The sequence below is a fragment of the Babylonia areolata genome, chromosome 23 (assembly GCF_041734735.1).
Source record: "Babylonia areolata isolate BAREFJ2019XMU chromosome 23, ASM4173473v1, whole genome shotgun sequence".
Lineage (NCBI taxonomy): Eukaryota > Metazoa > Mollusca > Gastropoda > Neogastropoda > Buccinidae > Babylonia > Babylonia areolata.
The window spans coordinates 4,097,767-4,120,805 of NC_134898.1; the positions used below are offsets into that span (position 1 = coordinate 4,097,767).

General features: G+C 46.1%; 1 protein-coding gene across 1 annotated transcript in view; it reads right to left on the reverse strand.

The window, feature by feature from the left end:
* Positions 1–2,680: 2,680 nt before the first annotated feature.
* LOC143298265 (apicoplast pyruvate carrier 1-like) overlaps positions 2,681–23,039 on the reverse strand; it is a 33,886-nt gene continuing 13,527 nt past the window's right edge. Inside the window, exons 4-11 of the mRNA XM_076611080.1 lie at positions 17,182–17,321; positions 15,998–16,127; positions 13,669–14,003; positions 9,818–9,959; positions 7,586–7,708; positions 5,794–6,003; positions 4,469–4,568; positions 2,681–3,077 (exon numbers count right to left, since the gene is read on the reverse strand). Of these exons, the coding sequence (XP_076467195.1) occupies positions 3,022–3,077; positions 4,469–4,568; positions 5,794–6,003; positions 7,586–7,708; positions 9,818–9,959; positions 13,669–14,003; positions 15,998–16,127; positions 17,182–17,321 (1,236 nt within the window). The 3' untranslated portion in view covers positions 2,681–3,021. The remainder of the gene's footprint in view (positions 3,078–4,468; positions 4,569–5,793; positions 6,004–7,585; positions 7,709–9,817; positions 9,960–13,668; positions 14,004–15,997; positions 16,128–17,181; positions 17,322–23,039) is intronic.

A 23,039-nucleotide genomic window follows, 5' to 3' on the forward strand; every position in this document is an offset into this window, starting at 1 on the left:
TTATTTTTTCTCAAGGCCTGACAAAGCGCGTTGGGTTATGCTGCTGGTCAGGCATCTGCTTCGCAGATGTGGTGTAGCGTATATGGATTTGTCCGAACGCAGTGACGCCTCCTTGAGCTACTGAAACTGAAACTTCTCAAAGTAATGGTATGAGGAGGGCATGCTAGATAATGACAAACTAACCCCAACATGTAATTTTTGTATAATTGAAATCTAAATTGGTAAACATGCCCTCAGTGAACGTTAGATTTAATTTGATCTGATTCAATAAATAGAAATTGTGATTTATAATTATAGTTTCAAGATCCAATGGCCTTGCTGAAACAGTCCTGCAAGTCTTGAAGGGGGGAAGACAAAGAAAAAGGCAGAGAAAACGACAGACTAGCAAAACTGCAGAATGGACGGGAAAACCATTTCCAGATATCCAGGCTAAATGACACTTGAACTGGAATCAGACGTTTTAGGCCTGGAAGGCCTGTTCGTCGTTCAACTGGATACAGTATACCAGCATGCGTGGCCTAATGATAGCATACTGGATCATATATGCTTGGAGAGTTGGCCCAATGAGCGTCTAACCTGGTCTTGAAAGATAACATGGTTGGGGCAGTCACAACACTGTCTGGCAAACCGTTCCATTTATTAACGACTCGCTCTGTAAAGAAGGAACTGCGCACTTTCAGTCTGCAATGTGATTTATTTAACATTAAACTGTTGCCTCTTCTGTCTCTACTTACTGCAGGTGATAGTTCAGGATTGTTGGTCTTGTATATTCCGTGTATGTATTTGTAGCAATCAATCATATCACCCCGCTGCCTCCTGTGCTCTAGACACGTGACTAACAGACAAGGAGAAATCTGGCGAACATGTCTTCTTTGCCAGTGACTCTTCACAGAGTTAAAGAAGAAGAAGAAGAAGAGGAAGAAGAAGAAGGAAGAGGAGGGGGAGGAGGAGATTATGAAGAAATCAAATCTATGAGCTATCAACAAAGACTTATATACTGCATTTATTAAAGGGTAGAAGGCGAAGAGGGGATTTAATAGAAACATACAAATTGTTAAATTGCTATAATGAAGTCAATGTGAATAATATTTTTAGAATGTCAGATTATGAGAGTACAAGAAATTCAATGATGAAAATTCGTAAAGAGCACTGTAATATTAACCTAAGGAAAAATTCATTAGCTAACAGAATTGCACATATATGGAATGCACTACCTATCGACTCTAAACTTGCACCAAATACTAATGTGTTCAAAAATCTCCTTGACATGAATGACATCAATTTAAAAGAAAAAAATCATTGCCTTTGACGAGTGATTTACAGTACGTGTAAAAGAAAGCATATGAAAATGAGACCGATATTGAAGGGGACATAAAAGAAAAAAAAAGGCCGAGATGCTTAGGCAGTCAAATGCCAGACCCTACACATCTACTGCTACTTACTGTGCACTTTGCGCCGTCGCCACTCTGTTATATTCTACCTCGGAAATCAATGTAGAGAAAATCAAATAAAACCAGAACATTTTAGTCGCAGTAGTAGGTCAGAGCAGTGTCCTGCACAATTCTGTATCTTGCGTATTAGTCTTTCTTTGTAATCGTCGGGCAGTGGACTGCCGAAAGCCGATTGTTCAATTAAATACGCTTCTGTGAGGCCACGCTAGCGACCAGTGCTGCAAGAATGAACTGTCGCCGTGACGAGTAAAAAACATTCCTTGCGTCATGTCGCAATGACGTCATACTGAGAAGGGGGGAAATTTCGTAAGTTGTCTGAGTTGACTGCACAAGTAATGGTTTGTTTTTTGAGTGTGTGCTTTTGTTTTTGTTGTTTTAACCGCATTGAGAAACTGATGAAGGGAGGTGGTTAGGGAGGGAGGTGGAGGGGAACAGATGCTTAATGGTTACCACTACACCCCTTTTTTCCGCCACCCAGACGGACGGATAGACAGACAAAAAAAAAAAAAAAAAGAACACAGAGAAAGGTTGCGAAATAGAGACCGTGACCGACAGTGCTTGCGTGGGTGATGTGGGTGTGGGGAAGGGAATAGGGGGCTGGGGAGGGTTGGCGTGTGTGTGTGTGTATATATGTGTGTGTGCTTGTGTGCACGGATGCGTGTGCGTGTGTGTGTGTGTTGTTGTTGTGGCTGTTGTTGTTGGTCTTCTTCTTCTGTTTCTTCTATTGTTTGCATCCGTTCATTTGGGCTTCTCTGGCAAAAAAAAAAAAAGTATCATTGTAATTTGAAAACATGTGAAGGCCATTCTAAAATTAGATGTGCGTGAAAATACCTTGTAACGGTCATTACGAATGATACTGTATAAAGAAAAGAGAACCTTCATAAGAAGGGGGAAAAGAGAAGGTTAAACACACAGAGAAAAGGTGGGAGAGAGAGAGAGAGGGGGGGTGGGGGGTGGGTGGGGGGGGAGATGAACTGAGATTAGGAGAAAGTCACATGCACACAGCCAACAGCCAAAGACATAACTTTATTGGTGATTGATTTGATGATTTGATGTGGACGGATGACTTTATCGATGACAAATCCCAAATGGAAAAAAAGATGGCTCCACTGATGACTGGGTTAGTGTGGAAAGATGACAATTCTATAAATTGTTGGTTTAATCAATGTCATCAAACCCCAACGATCAGCTGATATCACAGATTGACATAAGCTTACAGTTGGGCCAACAGTATAATGAGAGCTGTATGGTCAATGGTTTCTCCACAGCAATGGGAAGTCATTTACAGCTTGGTCTTTCGTGAAAGACTATGACTCTGGAATAAGGAGACAAGATTACACTGGCTTTGCAACTGCTTCAGCCTTGGGGGACCCGTTAGCCTTAGGGAACCGAACCATCCCCAACTCCGACTGTCCTAAAACGACCTTGGCCGAGAGGCTGATGATGTAACTTGGGGGCAAGAAACTCTCCACTATAATCAAACTCTCGCCCAGATAGTCAGGACAGCAGATGCCTCCAGTTGTTGTTCTGGTGGTCATAGTCGGACTCGACGGACGCTCATACAATGTCATCAGATCTTCTTCCCATCAGGTGTTCGAGCGTCCACGAAGAAGGTGATGATGAACCCTGAAAATTGGTTTTGAAAAGAAATGATTAAAATACATTATTGGTATACTGTTCTTAGTTCTAATAATGCTGCTAAAGCTGCGACTACTACAACAACTACAACTACTGTTAGGAAGATGATGATAACTATATTATATACATCAGTCATATTGTTTGTAACCAACAATTAAAAAGAATCTAAATCACGATTATACAACAACTACTACTGCTACTACTATAACTACTAATGCCGATGCTGTTGCTGCTACTGCGGCTGCTACTACTAATTACTATTAACAATAACAACAATCATCATCATCATCGCCATAACTTCAGCACGTTTGTTTTGTTTGTCATGTCCACTAGGTACATGTTCATAACTGCAATGTGTTTAGATGGGTATAATGATAGAACAGAATGAAATAGCATTTGGGACAACAACAGCAGTAATGACAGTCTATTATACTAGTGATGAAAAGTGTGATATTTTTTTTTATAATCATGGTACTTTGAGACTAGAAGAAAAAGGACGATGAAGACCACGACGATGAAGAAGAAGAAGAAGAAGAAGGGAGGAGAAGAAGAACGATGACAACGACACGACGACGACGAAGAAGAAGAAGGGCAATGACAATGATAATGGAGACGAAGGAGGAGGACGATGACGACGACGACGACGAAGAAGAAGAAGGGCAATGACAATGATAATGGAGACGAAGGAGGACGATGACGACGACGACGACGAAGAAGAAGAAGAAGAAGGGCAATGACAATGACAATGGTGACGAAGGAGGACGATGACGACGACGACGACGAAGAAGAAGAAGGGCAATGACAATGATAATGGAGACGAAGGAGGAGGACGATGACGACGACGACGACGACGAAGAAGGGCAATGACAATGACAATGGTGACGAAGGAGGACGATGACGATGACGACGGCGACAATGAAGAAGGGCGATGACAAGGAAGACGGTGATGATAATAAAGAAGACGACGAAGAAGAAGAATGAGGAGGAAGACGGGGAGGAGGAGGAGGAGGAGGGAGAGGAGGCAAAAAGGGGGGGTGGGGGCGGGAGGGGGTACGGAGGGGGGGGGGAGGAGGCAAAAACCAATTTTGATGTGATGACAATTGGACAAACATACAGGGGGTGATGGAACGTGAATGTGCGCGCTGCGCGTTAGTGCGTCTGTGTGTGTGTGCGTGTGCGTGTGTGTGTTTGTGTGTGCGTGTCTGTGTGTGTGTCTTTCTGTCTGTGTGTGTGTGTCTGTGTGTGTATGTGTGTGTGTCTGTGTGTGTGTATGTGTGTGTGTCTGTGTGTGTGCATGCGTTCGTGCGTTCGTGCGTGCACGTGTATGTTGATGCAACGGGCGACAAGGACGAGGACGATGCCAAGAGACAGATGCTGACCAAGGCAGGACAGGCCCCCGATGAGGAAGAAGAGACCGCGGTAGTGGAGGATGTCCTTCAGCATCTCGCCCATGAAGGCACTGGCAGCGGCTGTCAGGATCTGCACCAACAAACAGTTCCAGAGTTGTTTTGTTTGTTTGTTTGTTTGTTTGTTTGTTGTTGTCGGTGGTGGTGGTGGTGGTGGTGTGGTGTTGTGTGTGTGTGTGTGTGTGTGAAGGCACTGGCAGCTGCTGTCAGGATCTGCACCAGCATGTTTTGTTTGTTGCTGCTGTTGTTGTTGTTGCCGTGTGTGTGTGGGGGGGGGGGAGGGATAGGGGGGCGGGGGGGGGGGAGGAGGGGGGGCGGGATGGGAGGGGGATGAGGGGTGGGGGTGCATGTGTGTGTGTGTGTATGTGTCTGTCTGTGTTTTGCTGTTGTTTCTTTCTTTCTTTCCACAACACAAACACACCACTCCACACCACAACACAACACAAACACACCACACTACAACACAAACACACCACTCCACAACACAAACACACCACACTACAACACAAACACACCACACCACAACACAAACACACCACACCCCAACACAACACACCACAACACACCACCCCACAACACAAACACACCACACCACAACACAAACACACCACACCACAAACACACCACACCACACCACACCACAACACCACACTACAACAACACCCCACACCACACCACCACACCACACCACACCACACCACAACCACACCACACCACACCACAACAACACCCCACATCACACAACACCACACCACACCACAACACCACACCACAAACACAACACAAATCACCGTGTCACCAAACACTACCCTTCCACTACCTGCGACGTGTAGAGCAGACCGTAGTTGATGCTCATGTACTTGTTACGAAACAAATACACCACACCACACCACACCACACCACGACACACCACACCACAAACACACCACAAACACAACACAAATCACCATGTCCCCAAACACTGCCCCTCCACTACCTGCGACGTGTAGAGCAGACCGTAGTTGATGCTCATGTACTTGTTACAAAACAAATACACCACACCACACCACACCACACCACGACACAACACACCACACCACACCACACCACACCACACCACAAACACAAATCACCGTGTCCCCAAACACTGCCCCTCCACTACCTGCGACGTGTAGAGCAGACCGTAGGTGATGCTCATGTACTTGTTACAAAACAAATACACCACACCACACCACGACACACCACACCACACCACACCACACCACAAACACAAACACAACACAAATCACCGTGTCCCCAAACACTGCCCCTTCCACTACCTGCGACGTGTAGAGCAGGCCGTAGTTGATGCTCATGTACTTGTTGCCGAACATGCGCGCTATGACCGGCGGCATGATGCAGAACTTGCCCGAGATGGCAAAGAGGATGATGCACACCCACACCAGAAAGTAGGGCTTCAGGCCGAACTCTGACCCGATGAAGGTGAAGGACGTGCAGGCGAAGGTCGCGTACAGGATACTGGCGGTCACCTGAGGTTTGAAAAAAAAAAAAAAAAAAAAAGGGGGGGGGGGTGGCGGGGAGGGGCGGGGGGGGGGGGGGGGGGGGTCAGGTCAAAGGTTCAATAGCATTTCACGGGGCCAACGGGGGCAGTGATTTTTTTTTTTTTTTTAAATAAAATTATTATTTATTCATTTATTTATTTACGTACGCTTATAGTTGACTTCATCAAGTTTTTGCGCCTTAGTAGTAGTAGTAGTAGTAGTAGTAGTAGTTCTTTTTTTTATGTATTTATCTATTATTTATTCACCTTTTTTTTCTCTCTCAAGGCCTGACTAAGCGCGATGGGTTACGCTGCTGGTCAGGCATCTGCTTGGCAGATGTGGTTGTAGCGTATAATGGATTTGTCCGAACGCAGTGACGCCTCCTTGAGCTACTACTGAAACTGAAACTGAAACTGAAACCAGGCCTTGGCAGGGGGCCCAGTCCTGTCCCTTCCGCCGTTTTCAGCTCCCCCCCACGACGGAGGTCCCATGCAGTTCCTCCCCCCCCCCCCCCCCCCCCACTCCTCCCTCACCTCCTCTCTCTCTCTCTCTCTCTCTCTTCTGATCATATTCAGAGTAGTGAAAGATTTAGTTTTTATAAGAATTTTTGCAGTGTGTCTGATCTGAAACCTTACTTAGCGCTGAATATGGATAGACAGTTAAAATATATGACGACAAGATTTAGATTAGGTATTACAGAATTAGCGGTCCATCACTACAGATACAGAACATGTAACGACAGTGATCTGACCTGTCCATTATGTAAAGAATCACAAGAAAATGAGATACACTTTGTTCTTTGCTGTCCAGCTTTAAGGAACATTCGAGAGGAGTTTATTCAGCCTGAATATTATAGTAAATCTACGTTGTTTGAATTGAACTTATTGATGTCATCTACTTCCCCTGAAGTTGTTCGCAAATTTTCACTATTTTTATACAAAGCTTTCAAATTCAGAGAAATGGCTACTTCGTGAAAACGCTGTTTGTATTCTTTTGTTTGTTTGTTTTTTTCTTTTATTGTTCTACACATTGAACTGCAATGCAGGTATATTTTTGTTTGACTGTGTTTATTGATGCTCACAGTGTCGTGATGTACTGTTTGTAAAATAATGTTCACATTCCCCTTCATAAGGGGCCTAGGCCTATACATGAATAAACCATCTTGAATCTTGAATCTCTCTCTCTCTGTCTCCACCAAAGATTGGAACCGCTATGAATTAAAACCCAGAGAATATTTTCATACATACTCGTGACAAAACTTCAATAACATGTCATAAAACAATCATGCAAAGTCTCATTGTTGTAGGTTTACTCATCATTGAGCAAGTCCAAGGTATGTTGTCAAGGCCAGAAACTTGACTTTCGTGATTCAGTAAGCAATCTTTATTGGCAATTTTTTTCATTGTTAAAGACATCTTTACAGTGGAAAAAAAACTTATGCATATGATAGAAGAGATGTTCAAGAATGAAAATCTATCAAAAACCCAAATCATGAAAAATCATCATTTTGGTCTCTTTTCACTGCCGTGTCAACCATTCTGCCACCTTCCTGCCAAGGGAGAGAACTCACATTGAAGGGGAGCCTGTCAGCCACGTGACCCCAGACGATGGCTCCGATAGCATTGCAGACGGCGGCGCAGGAGCCCACTATGGCGAAGAACTGGTCATCCTTGATGAACGACTGACCGTAGGACTGCAACACACACACACACACACACACACACATAGATATGATACATGTGTGCGTGTGTGTGTGTGTGTGTGTGTGTGTGTGTGTGTGTGTGTATACATACATACAGAGAGAGAGAGAGAGAGAAAGAAAGATCCACACACACGAACTCACACACGCATACACACGCACACACAACACACGCGCGCACACACACACACACACACACACACACACACACACACACACCTTGTTCATCTGTGTGACCATCCGATTCAACTGAATGGGTACAAATACAATTATTAATAATGTTTGTATTCTATGCGTCACGCCAGCACGCTTGTGAGCACCCACCCCCACCCCCACCCTCACCCTCACCCCCACCCCCACCTGCAGCCATCCAGCCCCACCATCCATCCCTTTGACAGGGGCTGACGGGCGCAATAGCCGAGTGGTTAAAGCGTTGGACTGTCAATCTGAGGGTCCCGGGTTCGAATCACGGTGACGGCGCCTGGTGGGTAAAGGGTGGAGATTTTTACGATCTCCCAGGTCAACATATGTGCAGACCTGCTAGTGCCTGAACCCCTTTCGTGTGTATATGCAAGCAGAAGATCAAATACGCACGTTAAAGATCCTGTAATCCATGTCAGCGTTCGGTGGGTTATGGAAACAAGAACATACCCAGCATGCACACCCCCGAAAACGGAGTATGGCTGCCTACATGGCGGGGTAAAAACGGTCATACACGTAAAATCCCACTCGTGTGCATACGAGTGAACGCAGAAGAAGAAGAAGAAGACAGGGGCTGAAGGTTTGGTTCAGAAAGACTTTCTCTTTCGTCTCGTCTTTGTGTTGTCATGCCTTGTCTTTAGTCTTGTCTTGTCTTGTTTTTTTCCTGTCTTGTATTTGTATGAGTCTATCATGTCTGCCTTGTCTTTGTCTAACTGTCTATGACCAGATCTCAAGATCAGTTGCGTTGCGGATATGAACTGTAGAAACACGCGCACACACACACACGCGCGCGCACACACACAAACACACTCTCACACACAAACACACAAACAATTCCAACCGACCCCCCCCCCCCCCCCGCCCCTCACACACACACACACCCCCGACACACACACAAATGCACACACACACACACACACACACACACACACACACACGCACACACACACACACACACACACACACGCACACACACACACACGCACGCACACAGTCCACACACCCCACCCCACCCCACCCATCCACCACCATACACACAATTCCTCTGTCAATCCTGCTACTGTCAACTGCGGCGCATCAGTTCCATCCGGAAATATCTGTCCATTGACGCAACATCTAGACTTGTCGTTTCTCTCATTCTCTCTCGCCTTGACTACTGTAACTCTCTATTGTCTGGTTTGCCTGCTTCATCCATTCAGTCCCTTCAGCGCATACAAAATTCTGCTGCCCGACTCGTCCTCAGAAAGAAAAGATCTGAGCACACCACTCCTCTTTTGCAACATCTCCACTGGCTTCCTGTCTCACACCGAATAAAGTACAAGATCAGCACTCTATGCTACAAATGTATTCACAAATCAACCCCTTCCTATCTCTGTGGCTGCCTTCACCTCTACACTCCATCTCGCTCACTACGATCAGCTTCGGATCCACTCCACTTACGCATACCCAGATTCAAACTCTCGACTGTTGGCCGCCGTTCTTTCTCTGTCTCTGGACCTTGCAATTGGAATGAACTTCCTCTTTCACTTCGTCAAGTCTCTACACTCAGCTCTTTCAAGTCTGGCCTTAAAACCCACCTCTTCCCAAAATAGCCTCCCTTCCCTGCCTCTTCCTTGTCTTTAATTTCTCCAGTTGTAGAGTTATGCGTGCATGAGAATGACTGGTGCGAAAGCGCTTAGATTTGTTTATGCACAAGATTCAGCGCTATATAAGTACCATTATTATTATTATTATTATTATTAATTCCACCTCCACCCCCTCCCTACACGAAATGCACATGCACATCCGCCCCTCCGCCCCCCCCCCCAACCTACCCCCACCCCCACCCCACCCCACCCCCACACACACACTTACACACACACACACACACACACACACACACACACGACACACGACACACACCTTGTACATGGACGACAGAAAGACGCCTCCCATGCCCCCGAAAAGGAAGAGCAGCCAGACGAGATAGAACTGCTTGTTCCTCAACATCTGCAGAGGGGGCACGTCCATGGACACCTCTGTCTCCTCCGTATCCTTAGGCTGGCTGGAAGGAGGAAGGTGGCACCATGGTTATTTAAAGACCATCATCTGCCGGTACAGTGGCTAAGAGGGTCTGGGTTCGAATCTCGAATCCCTGTCTCGCGCGCCCTTTCTTCCAAAAAAAATCAAACTAAGCGTCTAGCGTTTCCGGATGAGGTGATAAACCGAGATTCCGTTGAGCAGTACGCACTTGGCGCTCTGAAGAAAGAACTCGCAAGTGTTGGCGAATTTCTGTAAACGAAATCCACTCTGATAGGTACACAAACGTTGTTTTTTGGTTTTTTGGCACGCACTCAAGCCCTGACTAGCGCGTTTGGTTATTATGCTGCTGACCATTGGGCTCCTGCCTTCTTGCTGATGTGGTGGAATGTATAACGGATTTGTCCGGACGTAGTAACGCCTCGCCTCCTTGAGAAATTGAAAAAAAAACTGAATTGGAGCTGCATGGAACGAACAAACACTGTTCCCAGTTTCAAAGGTGGCGAAGGTGAAATAAATAATCAGGACAGTGAAGAACACGGGAAAGAAACTGATGGAGGCAGGGAGGGAGGGAGGGAGGGAGGGAAAGATGGTTGGCAGAGAAAAGGAAAGGGAGGGAAAAGAAAGTGGATAAAAAGAAGAAAGAAAGGATGAAAAAAAAACCCACCAGAAATAAAGAGGAAAGAAAGTAAGATGAAAGAAAGAAAAAAAAAGGGGGTGGGGGGGGGGGGCACTGAATCAATCCTGCTGCTGCCTTTTCTTTCTTCTCCTCTTCCTCCTCTCCTTCCCCCCCCCCCCCCCCCCACCTCTTCTTCTTCCACGTCCTCTTCCTGCTCATTCTTCTTCTTCTTGTTTTCCTTTATTGTTCCTGGCCTGCTTTGTCTTGATTTTCTTGTGGATCTCCTCCTCCTCCTCCTTCTTCCTCCTCTTCTCCTTCTCCTCCTTCTTCTTCCTCCTCTTCTTCTTCTACTTCTCCTCCTCCTCTTCCTCCTCCTCCTTCTTCCTCTTCCTCTTCTACTCCTCCTTCTCCTTCCTCCTCTTCTTCTTCTACTTCTCCTCCTCCTTCTTCTTCTTCTTCCTCCACTTCTTCTTCTACTTCTCCTCCTTCTTCTTCCTCCTCTTCTTCTTCTACTTCTCCTCCTTCTTCTTCCTCCTCTTCTTCTTCTACTTCTCCTCCTCCTTCTTCCTCCTCTTCTTCTTCTACTTCTCCTCCTTCTTCTTCCTCCTCTTCTTCTTCTACTCCTCCTCCTCCTTCTTCTTCTTCTTCCTCCTCTTCTTCTTCTACTTCTCCTCCTCCTTCTTCTTCCTCCTCTTCTTCTTCTACTTCTCCTCCTCCTTCCTCCTCCTCTTCTTCTTCTACTTCTCCTCCTCCTCCTTCTTCTTCCTCCTCTTCTTCTTCTACTTCTCCTCCTCCTTCTTCTTCCTCCTCCTCTTCTTCTTCTTCTCCTCTTCCTCCTCCTTCTTCTTCTTCTTCTTCTATCAAGTTAAAGCTGTGGATTCTATCAAGATTGATGAACTCTGCGACCTGATAACTGCCTATATTCAATCCATCTTCCTTCAGGATTCAGCTTGTCCCCTTTCTGTGGCAAAGAAAGAGACGGTGGCCATGATGGGGAGATTTTAAAGCCAGAGTAATTAATCAGTATGAAAGTAATTAAATGAAGCTGAATTAGATGAAAATAAAATGAAAGTAAGGGATTCCCAAGCCCGTCAACCTCTCACTTTGATGTTCAGTTTTGGTCTGGCCATGTTCCGACAACCACCCCCCCCTCTTCCTCTCTCTCTGTCTCTGTTTTTCCTCCCACTCTCTCTCCCTCCCTCTCTGTCTCTGTCTCTCTCTCAACGTGTCTGTGTGTGTGTGTATCTGTGTGTGTGTGTGTGTGTGTGTGTGTGTGTGTGTGTGTGTGTGTGTGTGTGCGTGCGTGCGTGCGTGCGTGCGTCTGTCTGTCTCTGTCTCTCTCTCTCCCTCTGTTTCTCTGTCTCTCTTTGCCTTTCTCTCATTTCTTCTCTCTCTCTCTCTCTCACATACACACACACACACACACTCTCTCTCTCTCTCACACACATACACACACACACTCTCTCTCTCTCTCTCTCTCTCTCTCTCTCACGCACACACACGCACTCTCTCTCTCTGTCACACACACACTCTCTCTCTCTCTCTTTCTCTCTCTCTTTTTCTATCTGTCCATCCTTTCCGCTCCTTCCCCTTTCCTCTCTTTCTTCAATGTTTTCTTATTCTTCATCTTATATATGTTATATATATATATCAATGTATTTAGGCCTACGTATGTGTTTATTTTGTTTCTCTTTTTCCCCTCTCTTTATTCATTCTATGTTAACGTTTTATCGTTGTTGTTTTGTTTTGTTTTTTTGTTTGTCTCTTTACTTAGGGTATTTTCAACGATTTAAAAAACAACAAACCATCTCTGTCTCTTTACTTGGGGTATTTTCAACGGTTTAAAAAAACAAACAAAAAACATCTCTGTCTCTTTACTTGGGGTATTTTCAACGATTTAAAAACAAAAAAAAAACATCTCTGTCTCTTTACTTGGGGTATTTTCAACGGTTTAAAAAAAAAAAATTCTGTCTCTTTACTTGGGGTATTTTCAACGGTTTTTTTTTTTTGTTTTGTTTTTGTTTTTTTTAAAAACGTCTCTGTCTCTTTTCTTGGGGTATTTTCAACGGTTTTTTTTTTTTTAAACATCTCTGTCTCTTGACTAAGGGTATTTTCAACGGATTTTTTAAAAACATTTCTGTCTCTTTACTTGGGGTATTTTCAACGATTTTTTTTAAACATCTCTGTCTCTTTACTTAGGATATTTTCAACGTTTTTTTTTGTTTTTTTAAACATTTCTGTCTCTTTACTTGGGGTATTTTCAACGGGTTTTTTTTTTAAATATATCTGTCTCTTTACTTAAGGTATTTTCAACGGTTGTTTTTTTTTTAAACATCTCTGTCTCTTTACTTGGGGTATTTTCAACGGTTTTTTTTTTTTTTTTAAACATCTCTCTTTTTTTCCCCTCATGATTCTTTTACTTGATAAAGCGTGTGTCACAAGTGAGTCTTGAGGGTTTTGCCTCTCTTGTTCCCCGTCTTGTTGTTGTTGTTGTTTCCTCTCTTGTTCCCGTCTTCTTGTTGTTGTTGTTGTTGTTGTTGTTGTTGTTGTTGTTGTTCTTCTTCTTCTTCTTCTTCTTCTTCTTCGATGAAGGTTGATGACCTCTACGATCCAGTCCCCTGTCGTATTAGGTAAATCATCTATCAAGATACGCAGACAACTAAATGGCTTCAGCAAAGAAAGGGAGAGCAGCGGTCGTCATCCTGTGCTGGGAAATGCAAAGGGCGGTAATTTATCAAGCTCTTAGTAATTAGGGGCGAAAGAAGAAGAAGAAGAAGACGACGAAGAAAAGGTAGATGAAAAAGAAGGAAGGAAAAGAGCAACAGAGATGTGAAGAAACAGAGGCGTAAGGATAAAGAGAGTGAGAAAAAAATAGGTCACACACACACACACACACACACACACACACACAGAAAAAAAGACAGCATTTGTCTAGCTGTTTACACCCCTCACCCCCACCCCCACTCCCCTTGAACCCTCCTCCCCCACAACTACACACCCTCTACCCAACACAAAACCAACCTGCAAAAAAAACAACACCAATGACAGCAATAACAACAACAACACACACACACACACACACACACACACACACACACACACACATCAGACTTACCCATAAGTTTCAGACGATTCCTTTTCCCTTCCCCCCTCCGCCCGTCCGTTTTCTAAACGAACCGAGTCCTCTTCCACCACAAACTTCACAGACAACGTCTCTGGCAATACCGCTGGTGTTCCGTTGCCCGAATCCTGAACGTTTCGGTTATCAGACGTTGTCTTTTTACCACCATCGTGCGTGGAGATGTCTGCAGCGAAGATGGCGGCGGAGCTGTTGCCGACAGCTGGGGAGTCCGTGTGCCATATTATTCCTGTCGTGTCCGGTTCGTCTGTCACGGCTTTCCTTTTCCCGACACCGTTTTGGTCTGTGTCTGTTGCGATGGAGGCTTCTTTCTGCAGGGGAGGAGGAAGAATGTCAAGATGAGTATGAACAAAAACGTATGTATGTGAGGATGAGGCGGGGTGGAGTAGTGGGGGGAAGGGGGGGGGGAAAGAGGGGAGACATCCAACACCACACCACAACACAACACAGCACAGCACAGCACAGCACAGCACACCCCAACACCACACCCCAACACCACACCATACCACACCCCAACACACCACACCACACCACACCACACCCCAACACAGCACACCATACCACACCCCAACACACCACACCACACCACACCCCAACACCACACCATACCACACCACACCCCAACTCCACATTTTTTTTTTTTTTTTTTTTTTTTTCCCCGGACTTTCTTGGGTCGACCACCGTTTTATATATATAAATTCATTATGACATTCAGAATAGATGAGAAAAAATGTGAACATTAACAATAACAGATATAAGTGATTATAAGTGATTATGTTGATATATATACATATATATATACACACATATATACACAAAAACGTGTGTATGTGAGGATGAGGCGGGGTGGGGTAGTGGGGGAAGGGGGGAAAGAGGGGAAACACCCAACACCACACCACAACACAGCACAGCACACCACACCACACCACACCACACCACACCACACCCCAACACCACACCCCAACACCACACCACACCACACCCCAACACAGCACACCATACCACACCCCAACACACCACACCACACCACACCCCAACACCCCACACCCCAACACCACACCATACCACACCACACCACACCACACCACAACACAGCACAGCACACCACAACACAGCAAAGCACAACACAGCACACCACAACACAGCACACCACACCACACCACACCCCAACACCACAACACACCACACCCCAACACCACACCATACCACACCCCAACACCACACCACACCACAGCACAGCACAGCACAGCACACCACAGCACAGCACAGCACAGCACAGCACAGCACAGCACAACACAGCACAGCACAGCAACAGCACAACACAGCACACCCCAACACCACACCACACCATAGCACACCACACCACACCCCAACACCACACCACACCGCAACACACCACACCCCAACACACCACACCCCAACACCACACCACACCACAACACCACACACCACAGCACAGCACAGCACAGCACACCAGAGCACAGCACACCAAAGCACACACCACACCACAGCACAGCACACCACACCAAAACACAGCACAGCACAGCACACCAAAACACAGCACAGCACAGCACAGCACACCACCACACAGCACAGCACAGCACAGCACAGCACACAGCACAGCACAACACAGCACAGCACAGCACAGCACAGCACACCACAACACCACACCACAGCACAGCACAGCACAGCACAGCACACCACAACACCACACAGCACAGCACAGCACAGCACAACACAGCACAGCACAGCACACCACAGCACAGCACACCACAGCACAGCACAGCACAGCACACCACAGCACAGCACACCACAGCACAGCACAGCACAGCACACCACAACACAGCACAGCACACCACAACACACCACAGCACAGCACACCACAGCACAGCACAGCACAGCACAGCACAGCACAGCACACCACAACACCACACACCACACCACAGCACAGCACAGCACAACACAGCACAGCACAGCACAACACAGAACAGCACAGCACAGCACAGCACACCACAACACAATACAACACACCTAAATACACCAAACCACACCACACCACAATACACAACACACCACAATACACAACACAACACACCACCACACCACAATACACACCACAACACACCACACCACAACACACCACACCACAACACACCACAATACACACCACAACACACCACACCATACCACAACACACCACAATACACAACACACACCTAAACACACCACACCACACTATACCACACACCACACCACACCACACCACACCACACCACACACGGTCCAGGCCATGTCTGCCAGCTACCTGTGAGGACGCCCCGCCAGGAGGGTTGGCCATCAGCACCACACCTGTCAGCTGCATGGCGGCGTAGGTCCCTCCTAGCACCAGGAACAGGCCGGGCACCCTGTCCAGCACCTCGTCTTGGGTGAAGTACCTGCAAGTCGGGCGGAATACATGTGGGGGGGGGGGGGGTGATTCATTGCAGTCGTTAATCACTGAAACAACTTTCATACGCTCCTGAGCGACTCGCTACAGTCGCTTCATTATTTGTATTTGTATTTGTATTTCTTTTTATCACAACAGATTTCTCTGTGTGAAATTCCGGCTGCCAATTTTTTTTTTGTATTTTTTCCTGCGTGCAGTTTTATTTGTTTTTCCTATCGAAGTGGATTTTTCTACAGAATTTTGCCAGGAACAACCCTTTGTCGCCGTGGGTTCTTTTACGTGCGCTAAGTGCATGCTGCACACGGGACCTTGGCTTATCGTCTCATCCGAATGACTAGCGTCCAGACCACCACTCAAAGTCTAGTGGAGGGGGAGAAAATATCGGCGGCTGAGCCGTGATTCGAGCCAACGCGCTCAGATTCTCTCGCTTCCTAGGCGGACGCGTTACCTCTAGGCCATCACTCCACCATTATGAAATAACTGTTGTCCAGAAGTTTGCCCTGAGTAAGTACCTGAAAGAGGGGTGGAACATATGGGTTATTCATTGCAGTCGCCACAGTCGTTCATTATGAAATAACAAAAATACGTTGTCCAGAAGTTTGCCCTGAGTAAGTGCCTAAAAGTGGGGTGGAACATATAGGTTATTCACTGCAGTCGTTCATTGTGAAATAATCATGATACGTTGTTCAGCACTTTGTCCTGGGTGAAATATCTGCGAGTGTGGTGGAATACATGAGTGATTTATTGCAGTCGTTAATCATGAAAAAACAAACTATGATACGTTGTCCAGAACCTTGTTCCGTGTGAAATATATAAGAGAGAGAGAGAGAGAGAGAGAGAGAGTGATGGGAAAACACGTGTGCGTGTGTGTGTGTGTGTGTGTGTGTGTGTACTGAGCACATTTTGAATGACATCCTCTGTTGCAACTTGGGGGAAATTGACTTGAATAACCAGTATTTATTCCAAATGAATAGACAGATGAATATATATATATAAAAGTAGATAACAGATAAAGAAATGTAACTAGATAAAACCAGACTTACACGTCCTCTCCATGAGTAAGATCCGGCGGGATGTTGTTCGGGTTGAGGTAGAGGGTGATGATCTGGTTGAAGATGGTGGACCCCAAGCCGAACCCCACGAAGATCAGCCCGCTCATCAAACCCCGGTGATCGGGGAACCACTGAGGACAGAGACACAGACGGTTGAGGTGGTCAAAATGCTTGGAGCGCTGGATTCTGTATTTGTATTTTGTATTTCTTTTTGTCACAACAGATATTTCTCTGTGTGAAGTTCGGGCTGTTCTCTCCCAGGTAGAGCACGTCGCTACACTACAGCGGTACCCTTTTTTATACCTGTGTGCAGTTTTATTTGATTTTCCTATCGAAGTGGATTTTTCTACAGAAATTTGCCAGGAACAACATTTTTTTGTTGTTGTTGCCTTGGGTTCTTTTACGTGCGCTAAGTGCATGTTGCACACGGGACCTCGGTTTATCGTCTCATCCGAATGACTAGCGTCCAGACCACTACTCAAGGTCTAGTCAAGGGGGAGAAAATATCGGCGGCTGAGCCGTGATTCGAACCAGCGTGCTCAGATCCTCTCGCTTCCTAGGCGGACGTGTTACCTCTAGGCCATCACTCCACGTATCCAGCAAGGACTGAAAGATTACACCAGTGCTTTTTTTTTTTGCTTTTTTTTTTCTCGGTGTGTACGTTTGAGTCCCATAGCTCACGTGCTCTAAAGTACGACAGCATGTGCGTCCTGATTAAGTCAATGACGTCATCACGGCATTGTTATCTGCTGTGGGTGATTAGACGGGACTTTTGGCTTTAAGTTGGGAAGAGAAGAATGGGGGGGTGGTGGTGGGAGGGGGGCGAGGGGGTAGGGGGGATGGCAGGCGGGTGATGTGGGTGGGTGAACGGGGCGCGTGGTGGCGGAAAGGGTCAGTGTTGGGTCAAACAAGACAAGACAAGACAACATCTTCCGCTGAGGAAGTCAAATGATGGCCTGAGAGAGAGAGTCCTGGTCACCCAGTGGTCTTTGTGCTATCACGAGGAGCACGTGACTGATAGGATTGACCGGTCAGCTCAGTGTGTGTGTGTGTGTGTGTGTGTATGCGGACGCATTACCTCTAGGCCATCACTCCACTCTTGCCCGAGTTTCCGGAGTTCGATCCCCGTCTCAGTTCGTGGGTGAAGGGTGGAGATGTCTCCGATCTCCCAGGTCTAACCTTTTTTTTTTTTTTTTTTTTTTTTCCTCAAGGCCTGACTAAGCGCGTTGGGTTACGCTGCTGGTCAGGCATCTGCTTGGCAGATGTGGTGTAGCGTATATGGATTTGTCCGAACGCAGTGACGCCTGCTTGAGCTACTGAAACTGAAACTGAAACTCCCAGGTCTACATATGTGCTGACCTGCCATTGCCCAAAGCCCCTTCGTGTATATCCAAATACTTCGTGTGTATTCGAATACGCACGTTAAAGATCCTGTAACCCATGTCAACGTTCGGTGGGTTATGGAAACAAGAACATACCCGGCATGCACACCCCCGAAAACGATGTATGGCTGCTTACGTGGCAAAGTAGATGAGAAAAAAAAACAAACAACCCAGTCATACCTGTAAAATGTTACCTGTCTGTGTGAGTATATGTGTGTGAGCGTGACTGAAACCTGATTGAATGACACGGGAAACGAATGATGAGCAACCAACGGCAGCCGTCAGTCGGCTCTACCCAGGTAGGCAGCCTGTTGTGCAAATGACCTCGTGATTGTAAAGCGCTTAGAGCTTGGTCTCCGACCAAGGATAGGCTCTATATAAGTATCCATAATTATCATCGTCATCACGGACAGAAAGACATCTTGTCGGTTCTTTTTTTTTTTTCACCAGAAAGCCGGATTTATGTTGCATTCCTATATACAATACAATACAATACAATACAATCAGTAACAGGTTTGTAAAGCCAGGACAGCATAACACACAGCCAGCATGACACAGACAACATAACACACAGCACAGCATGACACAGACAGCATGACACACAGCATGACACAGACAGCGTAACACACAGCACAGCATGACACAGACAGCGTAACACACAGCATGACACGGACAGTATAACACACAGCACAGCATGACACGGACAGTATAACACAGCACAGCATGACACAGCACAGCATGACACGGACAGCATGACACAGCACAGCATGACACGGACAGTATAACACACAGCATGACACGGACAGTATAACACACAGCATGACACGGACAGCATGACACAGCACAGCATGACACGGACAGCATGACACAGCACAGCATGACACGGACAGCATGACACGGAAAGTATAACAAACACAGCATGACACGAACAGCATGACACAGCACAGCATGACACGGACAGTATAACACACAGCATGACACGGACAGCATAACAAACACAGCATGACACGGACAGCATACCACACAGCACAGCATGACACGGACAGCATAACACAGCACAGCATGACACGGACAGCATACCACACAGCACAGCATGACACGGACAGCATAAAACACAGCACAGCATGACACGGACAGCATAACACACAGCACAGCATGACACGGACAGCATAACACACAGCACAGCATGACACGGACAGCATGACACACAGCATGACACGGACAGCATAACACACAGCATGACACGGACAGTATAACACACAGCACAGCATGACACGGACAGCATAACACACAGCACAGCATGACACGGACAGCATAACACACAGCAGCACAGCATGCCACACAGCACAGCATGACACGGACAGCGTAACACACAGCACAGCATGACACAGACAGCATACCACACAGCGCAGTATGACACGGACAGCATAACACACAGCACAGCATGACACGGACAGCATAACACACAGCACAGCATGACACGGACAGCATAACACACAGCACAGCATGACACGGACAGCATAACACACAGCACAGCATACCACACAGCACAGCATGACACGGACAGCATAACACAGCACAGCATACCACACAGCACAGCATGGCACGGACAGCATACTACACAGCACAGCGTGACACGGACAGCGTAACACACAGCGCAGCATGACACGGACAGCATAACACACAACATGACACGGACAGCATAACACACAGCACAGCATGACACGGACAGCATAACACACAGCACAGCATGACACGGACAGCATAACACACAGCACAGCATGACACGGACAGCATAACACACAGCACAGCATACCACACAGCACAGCATAACACACAGCACAGCATGACACGGACAGCATAACACACAGCACAGCATACCACACAGCACAGCATGACACGGACAGCATAACACACAGCACAGCATAACACACAGCACAGCATGACACGGACAGCATAACACACAGCACAGCATACCACACAGCACAGCATAACACACAGCACAGTATGACACGGACAATACAGCCACTGACAGCAACAGCAGCTGACGGCCTCATCCCACCTGGCGCGTTCAGTGACACGAGTACCTATCCTCAAGACGCCATAATCCTGACAGTCACAAGTCGCGGGTATGTAGGTTCACCGAAGTATACGAACAACGCATGTCAGAAGTTCGTATAATATAGAAATCAGGCAGCGACAGACGTTGTGTCAGTCTTCAATAGAAAAAGTACCATATTACGAAACCTTTTGAAAATAACCACAAAGATATGTTACACGAATCAAATGTACCACACAGCACCTGCATTGTACACAGGACCAATAACCGCAATTCGAGCATTGACAATAGTATACCATTAGTAGCATTTAACCTATTTACAGCTGTGGTTTAAGCTTTTTTTTTTTTTTTTTTTTTTTTTACCATCTGATGTGGATCAGCTCAAACCAATAGCGCACTTGCATTTCCGGCTTGGCCCAAAACACGGAAGGTACAGCAAAAAAGAAAGAAAAAAAAAAAAAAGTCAGCTAGAGACAGGGTGTCAGTCGGGTTCATGTATGACACTTCGCGCGTACAGCAATTTTGACTAGAAGGTCATCGATACACGCAACATGTCATTTTCGACCGTCGATGCAAACAGCAGACAAAAATCGGAAGAGTCCAAATTAGACGCTAGACAGACACGACACCCATCGACACGACAAGAATCAAGCAGCACAGCATTCTTCTCTTCTGCTTACTCATTCGGTTCCGGCCACGCTAGATTCAGCCGCTCAGAGAGGAAGGAATTTTTTGTTTAACCTCATCCATACAACGGCGCATAAAACGACGTAACAGCGTTTACGACCACATACCATCACAAAAATTGCAAGCGGAAGGCTCTATAACTGAAGAGGCTAATGTTGACAAAGAATTCCACATTCTACGACGGAAGCAAAGTTGGGTCATTCAGACACCCACTGACATCTGAGGTTGTAGAGAAAGTAGGGACTGGCCGTATGATGAGTTAATGTTCCCGTCAACACATATCGTGATTGAAGACATTTTGTAAAACATTTATGATACATTGGTATTTCGGTTAAAGGGGTGGTGAGATTGATTGAATGGAGGGTTGGGAATGGCAAAGTTGTGTAATTTAAATGTGGGTGCTTTTGTTAAGAAAAACAAATACAACAAAAAACCTCTAAATATATTCAGATTACTTAATGACTTGTAAAGACGAAGTCGTGAACTACAGCGAAACATTGATAATGATCAAATCGTCAAAACATGTCACTGTCTCTGTCGCTTGTATGACCCATTTCGTGTACAAATGCTTCTCACTTCAGTGAAAATTATATGCCAATTGTCATTACTAAACTATGAACTTGAACTATGACATACTTGGTACCGAAAAGAAAGCAGTGCAGGTCTGAAGTCTCTTCTGTCCGTCGAGGGACCCTGTCCCCACAGTTCATCTTGATTCACGGTGGGCCATTACTGTTGACCGCTTTCTCCAAGCGTCGAAGGTGGGGCAGGACTGCAGTATTGGGGGGGTGTCTGCTGGGTATGCAGTGTGCCGAAGACACAGGAAGTGAAACGGAATGAAGGACTTAGGAGGGGGCGTAACAAAGAAGTCTTATCCCTCATTGCACACGGTGGGGTGTAGGCATAGCGAGTCCCACAGACCTAGTCGAAACATTTACCTTACCAGCACTGACGTCGCGAACTCGTCACGTCAGTGATCCGTACTCAGCAAGACCCATGCACGTGCAGACGACAACAAGAGAGAGAGAGAGAAAGGGGAAGGCGAAAATGAAGAAGAATGAAGAATGAATGTTATTCCGAGCCCAAAGGTAGACCCACAAATACAGTCACACTTTGGACAGGCAACAGCAGTTGACGGGCCTCATCTCCACTCTTGGCGCTTCAGGTAGACGTCGAGTATGCCTCTCCTCAAACGCCGTAAATCCCTTGACAGTCACAAGGTCGCTGTGGTTAGTGTCAAGGGTTTCCCACCCGAAGTATACGAGACAGCCAGTCAGTTAGTTTCGTATCATATGTTATTTAGGAAATCAGGGAGCGACAGATGTTGTGTTCATGGTCTTCAATAGAAAAATGGTATCCATAGTTTACGAAACCTTTTGAAAACCATAACCCACAAAGATATATTGTTAAGAATCATAATGTACCACAAGAACCTGTTGTACAACAAGGGACCAATTATACCGGCAATTTTCGTGCATTGACGAAAATAGTTATATTACCATTAGTATATGTTGTAACCTATTTTATCAGTGTGGTTTTAAGGGCTTTTTTTTTTTTTTTTTTTTTTTTTTTTACTCAATTCTGATGTGGATTCAGTCTCAAAACCAATATGTCGCCATCTTGCTATTTCCGCTTTTGGCCCCCAAAACCATGGAAGGTAAGCAAAAAAAAAAAAAAAAAAAAAAAAGGTAGCTTGAGACGACAGGTGTCAGTTCGGGTTC